This window comes from Oncorhynchus nerka, linkage group LG7 (genome assembly GCF_034236695.1).
Source record: "Oncorhynchus nerka isolate Pitt River linkage group LG7, Oner_Uvic_2.0, whole genome shotgun sequence".
NCBI classification, from domain to species: Eukaryota; Metazoa; Chordata; class Actinopteri; order Salmoniformes; family Salmonidae; genus Oncorhynchus; species Oncorhynchus nerka.
This window is the reverse complement of record NC_088402.1, coordinates 25,591,399-25,600,489: the sequence shown is the minus strand read 5'-3', so window position 1 is coordinate 25,600,489 and position 9,091 is coordinate 25,591,399. Positions and strand designations below refer to the sequence as shown.

Sequence of the window (9,091 nt, the reverse complement as noted above, 5' to 3'; positions counted from 1 at the left end):
GCCTGTAAGGCACGTTCATGCAGATGAGCAGGGATCCTGGGCAGCTTTCTTTTGGTGTTTTTCAGAGTCAGTAGAAAGGCCTCTTTAGTGTCCTAAGTTTTCTGAACTGTGACCTTAATTGCCTACCTTCTGTAAGCTGTTAGTGTCTCAATGACCGTTCCACAGGTGCATGTTCATTAATTGTTTATGGTTCATTGAACAAGCATGGGAAACAGTGTTTAAACCCTTTACAATGAAGATCTGTGAAGTTATTTAGATTTTTACGAATTATCTTTGAAAGACAGGGTCCTGAAAAAGGGACTTTTCTTTTTTTGATGAGTTTACATACATCATGGAATTGGTCACCCCTTTGCTGCTATAACATCCACTCTCTGGGATTGCGTTCCACTAGATGTTGGAACATTGCTGCGGGGACTTGCTTCCATTAGTGAGTTTGGGCACTGATGTTGGGCGATTAGGCCTGGCTCGCAGTCTGGGATGAATTGGAATGCAAAGGCGTTCCTTGGTTGAGGTCAGGGAACTGTGCAGGCCAGTCAAGTTCTTCCACACCGATCTCGACAAACCATTTCTGTATAGACCTCACTTTTGCACCCTAAACTGTTGCCACAAAGTTGGAAGCACAGAATCGTCATCACTCCAGAAAACACATTTCCAGAGTGGTGCCGAGCTTTACACCACTCCAGCCGACGCTTGGCATTGTGCATGGTGATCTTCGGCTTGTGTGTGGCTGCTGGCCATGGAAAACAATTTCATGAAGGTCACAATGAACAGTTCTTGTGCTGACGTTGCTTCCAGAGGCAGTTTGGAAGTCGGGAGTGAGTGTTACAATTGAGGACACAATTTTTATGCCTTTTCAGCTCTCGGTGGGCCCGTTCCCTGAGCTTGTGTGGCCTACTACTTCACGGCTGAGCTGTTGTTGCTCCTAGACGTTTCCACTTCACAATAACAGCACTTAGTTGACCAGGGCAGAATTTTGAACAACTGACTTGTTGAAAACGTGGCATCCTAAGATGGTGCCATGTTGAAAGTCACTGAGCTCTTCAGTACAGGCCATTCTACTGCCGAGGTTTGTCTGTTGATTGCATGGCTGTGAGCTAACTTTTATACACCAGTAAGCAACAAAATGGCTGAATCCACTACTTTGAAGGCGTGTCCACATACTTTTGACCATGTAGTGCATATTAATTGCTTGAAATGACATTAGGATGGATACATTGTAAAACTGTCGTCTCCGAACACAGTTTTTGTTGCTTCATTAAAATGGATTGTTTAAGACCCTGATCAGTCTGAAAGGCTTCTTTAGTGTAAACATGAAAATAACAGGAGAAAGGTAGGACAATATCCAGGTCATAAATAAAGCTTTGTTCCTGCTGATTCTGATGTAGTAGAATAACGTGATAATCCTACAGAGAATGATGAATCTTATATAGCGACCATTGTATTAGTTGACAGTTAACACACATTGCCATTTGGCCTTTTGATAAATCTAAAATGTCTATTTCACAATGCTAAAAGGGCAAAGGTGGCTTCATCCGGTTTTCTAATTCTGGATTTCTATATCTGTGTGATAATGAAAGCCAAGGGACTTGATGACAGTGCCTACCCAAACAACAGGTTCATCTCCATGACTGGACTTCTGTTTCCACATAGGGATCTGAGAGGAATGGAAATTCACAAGAGTGAATGGTTATAGATTCACATTTCACAATCACTAGGCAATTTGATGACCTAGCAACAACTCACCATTCTTTCATTTGATATAAAGACTGCATACACATCTTCCAAAGGTGTTTTGAGTCTTGATGTGTACACATAGTTTCCAAACATTTTCCTCACTGAAAAAGCAATATTTTTTCAATGTAATTAATGCACCCATTGTGTGTATTTAGCTTAATTTTGATCATGCATGCATTGCTGACATTTATTAGTAGAAGCTTGTGTAAACGCATTCATCCTCGGATGGAGTTATGTTGGCATACTTTAATGAAACGTGTTCTGTATGCATATCTTCCCAGCAATTATAACAGACTGACGCTACAAAACAATTGCATTTAAAAACCTCAGACAACGAGCAGTCGATTTTGCGCCAGTCGAAATATTTTGGTGTTACATTAAGTGTCCTGCAGAGGACGAGAGTCATCTGTACATTTCGCCCGACTTTGACGACGCCACATCGTTCATGCTATACATGCTTTTGTCGGTAGGGGGGGACATCGCATTGGAAAATGTGAACTTGTCACTTCCCCATTTCCAGAATTGGTTTAAATGGGCTTCTTGGCGTTCATAGCCATGGTTATCCACTGTACCGCGGAAGTGGAACGTAAATCACAGAAAAAAACATGTTATTGTGGCAGCTGCAGAGAAGTATTTGGGTGTACGAGATTTTACTGCAAGATGTAAATGTTTTGAACAATAGTGTCTTAGCCCCATCTTGCCTGGCAGCCTGGGAGGACAAGTAGTGGAATAGTGGTGATAAATCTTTTTTTTTTAGAAATTAAAGTAATTTCTATGATAAAAATGAATGACCGTTTATGGTGACGTGTAGCAATATTGATGTTACTCATATTGATGTTACACAGGAAATGGAAACCAATTGTTACTTACAGTCTTCGTGTACTTGATGTGGTGGTTAACAACATGCATAGTAAAGTTTGCTTAACTATATATCTTTCTTTCGTGACTACAACACAAAGCACATTGAAACATGGTGGGAGCGGCACTCAAACAAACCTGGATCTCATTTATGTAAAGGAAGAATACATTCCAGGCAGCAGTTTGGAAAAGTGTCACATTTACGAGCTAGTCATCGTGCTGAACATCAACGCTAGCTGGCTATCGTGAGTGACTGCTAAAAGCTAACTGGCTATTGGACACAAGCAGATTTGTGAGTAGCTAACATTCCATTTTACAACTAAATATCAATGGAAAATGCATTGGAATCTCTGGGAAAAATAGACTTTGATGATTGGAATTTAGCACTTACCTGGAAAGGAGGGAAAGAGGAATTCAATTTGTGCACAGCTCTTACAATGGGAGAAAAACCTGATGACTACAAAGTGAAGCTAGTGTGTTATCTCATTGGAGAAAAAGTCAGAAATGTGTGAGACACTGTGTGGGCAGTATAAAAGACAGTCTCTTTGTTGAGGAAGTAATTGCAGCAATGGCAGTTGAGAGACAATTTTTTCATGCACAGTCAGGGCCAAGATGAGCGTAGTGGCCACCTGCAACTTTGGAGTAATCACAGACTCTTATCAGGGACAGGATTGTGTCACACTTAAGAGAGAGCTTACTCAGAGACTGATTTCAGTTTGGAGAAATGCATACAGATTGGAAGAGCTGTCCAGACAGAGCTAAAGTCATATATGTGCAGGGCCCTGTAGCATTGCATGCAGTAGCACAGACAGAGGGAGAGGAGACCCAGAGGGACAGAGCATTATACCATGCAGATACTGTGGATGGACACATGAGAGAGAAAAAATAAATCATGCCCTGCATATGGACAAAAATGTAAATCCTGTGGAAAAAAACTATCACTACTCGACAGTTTGCAAAAGTGTAGGGACCAGCAATGGATGCGTCAGCTTTCTCAGAGCGGTGAGGATGCATCACACTAGGGCCAAAGTCAGAGAGCATCAAAATAATAAAGGAGAAAGCCACAGACCCCAATGCAGCTCTCTTTGCAACCATGCTGGTCAACAAAACAGTCAGATTTCAGCTGGATTGTGGTGCTAGTTGTAATGTTATCCCTGCAAACCTTCCAAAAGACAGCCACCTAGAGCCCTGCAGTCAGGTATTGGTGATCTATAACAAGAGTACTCTGACGCCACTGGGGAAGTGCACACTTAAAGTGATCAATCCACGCAATAAGCACCTACAGAGTTGAGTTCATCGTTGTCAACAAAGTGCACAGGCCCATTCTAGGCAGTAAGGCCATCCAGGCAATGAAGTTGATTACTGTGCAGCATCACAATATCTGGCCATCGCGAAAACAACAGGATCCTGGACTAAAGAGCAAATAAAGTACGCTGATGTATTCCAGGGAGACTGATGCTTACCCGGCAAACTAAAGTTGGAAGTGGATGAGCAATTGGAGCCTGTCCAGCTGCCAAAGAGAAGAGTGCCAGAGTACTATATAAACAAAATCAAAGAGGAGCTTGTGGAGAAAAGAAGGATGATAAAAGCAGTTGAAAAAAAGCACAGATTGGATTAGCAGCCTGATCGTAGTGCAGAAACCGTCTGGAAAACTAAGAGTGCGTATTGATCCAAAACCTCTCAAGGCGCTCAAGAGGAGCCATTACCCACTTCCCACTATTGAAGACGTGCTGCCAGACCTGAACAGAGCACGTGTGTTCTCTGTTTGTGATGTAAAAACTGATTTTGGCATGTGGAACTGGACGAGGAATCGAGCCACGTTCTCTGCTCCGATTGCATTTACATTTAAGTCATTTAGCAGACGCTCTTATCCAGAGCGACTTACAAATTGGTGCATTCACCTTATGACATCCAGTGGAACAGTAGTGCATCTAAATCTTTTAAGGGGGGTGAGAGGGATTACTTTATCCTATCCTAGGTATTCCTTAAAGAGGTGGGGTTTCAGGTGTCTCCGGAAGGTGGTGATTGACTCCGCTGTCCTGGCGTCGTGAGGGAGTTTGTTCCACCATTGGGGGGCCAGAGCAGCGAACAGTTTTGACTGGGCTGAGCGGGAACTGTACTTCCTCAGTGGTAGGGAGGCGAGCAGGCCAGAGGTGGATGAACGCAGTGCCCTTGTTTGGGTGTAGGGCCTGATCAGAGCCTGGAGGTACTGAGGTGCCGTTCCCCTCACAGCTCCGTAGGCAAGCACCATGGTCTTGTAGCGGATGCGAGCTTCAACTGGAAGCCAGTGGAGAGAGCGGAGGAGCGGGGTGACGTGAGAGAACTTGGGAAGGTTGAACACCAGACGGGCTGCGGCGTTCTGGATGAGTTGTAGGGGTTTAATGGCACAGGCAGGGTGCCCAGCCAACAGCGAGTTGCAGTAATCCAGACGGGAGATGACAAGTGCCTGGATTAGGACCTGCGCCGCTTCCTGTGTGAGGCAGGGTCGTACTCTGCGGATGTTGTAGAGCATGAACCTACAGGAACGGGATGGGATCTCCGATGGGATGCTAAAGGTGGCTGCGCATACCGATGGGAATCAGTCAAACCCAGAGATCTTTCAGAGGTTGAACCAGGCAATGGAAGGTCTTCCAGGAGTTAAAATCATTGCATATGACATCCTGATTGTGGGAAAAGGATAAAACAATGAAGCAGCGACTCTGGACCATGACAAGAACCGTAATGCTCCTGGACAGATGAATGAAGGTCAATATCAAGCTGAATCCGGAGAAGCTGCAGCTCAGGCCGAAGGAAGCGCCCTACATTGGCCACCTGCTAACAGAGGGGTTGAAAGCAGACCCAGGAAAAGTGACAGCCATCAGACAGATGCATAGGCCTACGGATGTGCAGGGGGTGCAGTGCTTCCTGGGCAAGGTAAACTACCTAGCCAAGTTCTGCAGCCTACGCCACGGAGCTCTGCGAGCCACTACGACAGCTAACACAAAAGGACTCACTATGGAAGTGGTCAGAGAGACATAATCTGGCTTTCAAGAAAATAAGGGATACTATTGCATAGACCCCTGTGCTGAAATACAACCCAACAGAGCAGATTGTACTACAGTGTGATGCTTCAAAATGTGGGTGAGGAGCAGCCATGATGCAGGGTGACAAATTATCAAGGTTATCAGTATTATCGTGGTATTGTTAAAATGTGCGGGACATGTCTAAAAAGTACTGATAAACACACTGAAATCATTTAACCAAGTTTTGTATTGAAAAACGACAAATAAAATGAGCAGCACTATGCACTTTTTGTGTGCATAAACATTAAAATAATAACATTAACATTAAAGATGGCACCATGTGGCCATGAGAGTTAAAAGTTCCCCTAGTGCAGGTTTAAATGTGCATATATAAAAGCAACACAAGTAAAGCAATGTGCAATTAAGAACAATTATAACCATATGTAAACACATTCAATGTGCAGGTGTTGACATTAAAATAACACAAAATATGTAAACAAATCAAATGAACAGCACTGATTGTATGTCTGTTCTCTCCTTCATAAGGAAATATGGTGCTGCTGGCCTAACATCCTGTATGTATGCATCTTTGTTCACTTGAGATTGAAATGTGAAAATGTCAGCATATTTACTTTGTCCGGTTTAAGTAGTGATCTGCGAGGGGAGACGATGTGCCCGCTGGCACTGAACACTCTGATGGCATGCGGGTTGCTGGGATGCACAAAATCTCCCTGGCAACCCTGGCAAGGTGAGGCTGCTCTGATGCATGGCCCCTCCACCACACCAGTGGATCCTCTTCTGCTGAAATGGGTGGCAGAGACAGGTAGACCCTGATCTCTTCTTTCACTCTGTCTTCTGGGGTGGTCGGAATCTGACCCTCTTCACCTCTCTGCTGACTTGTTGAGGTAATGTTTCTCAGCAACCCAGCGAGGCCTTTCCCCTCCGATGCCGCTGTGGGGGTGGTGGAGGTGCTGCTGGTGCTTTGTGGTTCATCCCTGACTTGTGCAGCTGCCAGCTTCAAGGCTTCCTGGACACAGCTGTCAGTGTCAACTTTTGCAGCCTCAGGCTCATCTAAAAAGCTAATTTTGAAGCGGGGGTCAATGAAACAAGCCATGTACATGACTCTCTTTGCCTTCTCTGTGTATCTGTTAAGGTCTTTTCTCATTACACGTTTTATCTCCTTGGTCAGGGATGGCTCTGTATCCTTTTCCACCAGTACATCACGGGTGATGTGGTCCAGGACAGGCTTGATGGCTGCCCTCGTGTCTCTGAGGCAAGTGCATCTGTAAATTTGCTCAGAGGTTCAAGGAGTTGGCACAGTTACTCCATGACACTTATGTCAGCGTCCTTGTGCATCAGATGCCATGTTCCTCTTTCTCCAGCCAGTGTCTCACAGACTGGCTGCTGTTGGCTGAGGAAACGCTCAAGCATCTTGTGTGTAGATCCCCATCGAGTCACCACATCATGGATCAGAGCCTTCTGTGGCATGTTGAGGGCAGCTTGCTTTTCTCTCAGTTTTCTCCTTCTCTTCCAGCTCCGTGAGAAGCCTTGGACCAGATGACAGCAGGCCTTGACTGCTGTGTCAACTCTGTGAATTTTCAGAGCCTTTGAGATGGCCAAGTTCAAATTATGGCCAAAGCACCCAAGCCACAGATCTGGGAACTCTTCAAAAGCCTTGATCATGTTTGTTGCGTTGTCTGTGGTTATGCAGACCAGGTCTTTCTGGTTGATTCCCCAGTCTTCCAGCATATTCTCAAAAACTCTGATGTTGTGAGCTGAGTGATCTTCTGGGAAGAACTGTGTTTCCAGGCAGTTTGATTCCAGTTGCCAGTCTGGGGTGAGGTAATGGATAGTGAAGCTGATGTAGGGTTGACCACCCCTGCTTTCACTGGTCCAGAGGTCAGTAGTTGCAGCAAACCATGTGCCTTTGAGCCAAACTTTTCCAACATCAGCTTTAACCTGGTTGTACAGGTTTGGGATTTCAGTCTTGTAAAATAATGTTGGTGATGGAACTTTGTAGTGAGGCATGGCAACCTTCATCAGCCTCAGAAAGTCTGGCCTCTCAACAATTTGAAATGGCATCATGTCCTTTGCAATGTATTATGAAAGGGCTGCAGTGAGGTCTTGAGCATGTTTTGATGTGGGCGCATAAGCAGCCTTTAAATGCTTGCTTGAGTGTCTGTGTCACAACTGTAGATGAGGAGGGACCAGTAGCATCACTGGGTTTGTCTGCTGCACACCCACTCTGTAAACAAGAGAACACGAAATGTATTATTATTATTAGTATTACATTATAATTATTCACACACAAACACACACACGGTCTATCTTCTGTGTTGCATGAGTATATGCAATGACCCCATGCAATGACCCCATGTCTTAAGAAGACTGATAGTAATTGCAATACAGGAGCCTTGTATAGGACTCTAGTGTTTCTCCTGTTGCAACAATTTTACAACCACTTCAACGACTGCCGGATTTTAAATGAACAAAATATGTTGATTGGGTGACTAAACTAGATAGCGTGTTATCGTGTGCAATGGGCGAATGGAGTCTGCAGACACACGTGTTTTTACAAGAGTAGGTAACACTGAAAGCTTCAGTTTACATTATTGACAAGCTATTAGCAAGTTAGACAGACAAACCATGACATTTTCCCCCATTCCGAAGTCCCCACATCATGCATTGAGCTAAAAGTTAACTTACCTTGCATACGCTATAAAGTTATGGGTGGTGGTCACGAAGATGACTCAAGAGATTTGAAGTGTTGCCCCCTTTGGTCCTCTTAGAAGGCAAAAAAATCTCCCTGAGCGCTGTCGCTGCCTTCCCCCATGTTTTCACACAAAACAATACCCACATTGCATGCTGTGCCTGCGTCAGGCTATTGCTAACTTTGGCTGATGCTGGACAGTATTTACCATGAGTTTTTCAATCCGTGGTAATCAAACACGGTTTTAATGATAATAAACATTTGAAATGGTAATACTAACTGTTGGGAATTTTACAGTGGTTTATCATGAAACCGGTAACCGTTTCATCCCTACTCCAAAACTACGAGGTCAGTCTCCGACACGTTCCTGGAAAACATTTGTTGCTGGCTGACACCCTGAGCAGGGCGTACCTCACAGAACAAGAAAACAGAGGCCCTGTGGAGGTCGAAGTGGAATCAATCAACATGCCTGTGTCAAGCGAGAGACTAAAGGCCATCCAGAGAGCCACTGAGCTGAACCGGGAGCCCCAGACACTGAAAAATGTGATCCTGCAGTGGTGGCCTAAAGTGAAAGAACATGTACCCTTGGAAGTAGCCATGTATTTTCACAACAGAGATGAGCTGAGTGTGCAAAATGGAGTTATCATTGTGCCTGCTGTCCTCGGGTGAGAGATAATTGTAACGGCTGTTGGAAGGAGTGGAGGAGCAAGGTGCAGCGTGGTACGTGTTCATCTTTATTATTTGAACTGAACACTGATTAACAAAAAACCAACGAAGAGAACGAACA

At 44.5% G+C, this 9,091-nt stretch overlaps 1 protein-coding gene across 1 annotated transcript; it reads right to left on the bottom strand.

The window, feature by feature from the left end:
* Positions 1 to 6,222: 6,222 nt before the first annotated feature.
* LOC135572620 (E3 SUMO-protein ligase ZBED1) lies at positions 6,223 to 7,676 on the bottom strand. The gene is made up of 2 exons (XM_065021041.1): positions 6,919 to 7,676; positions 6,223 to 6,877 (listed from the first exon to the last, which is right to left on the bottom strand). Exons 1-2 carry the CDS (start codon positions 7,674 to 7,676, stop codon positions 6,223 to 6,225), a joined length of 1,413 nt encoding a protein of 470 aa, XP_064877113.1.
* Between the last annotated feature and the right edge of the window lie 1,415 nt (positions 7,677 to 9,091).

Excerpts from the sequence above, each read along its gene's own strand:
- LOC135572620 (XM_065021041.1), bottom strand. The coding sequence starts at position 7,676 with ATGCCATTTCAAATTGTTGAGAGGCCAGACTTTCTGAGGCTGATGAAG. Across the intron at positions 6,878-6,918 it reads GCTGACATAAGTGTCATGGA|ATGCACTTGCCTCAGAGACA; the intron begins GTAACTGTGCCA and ends GCAAATTTACAG.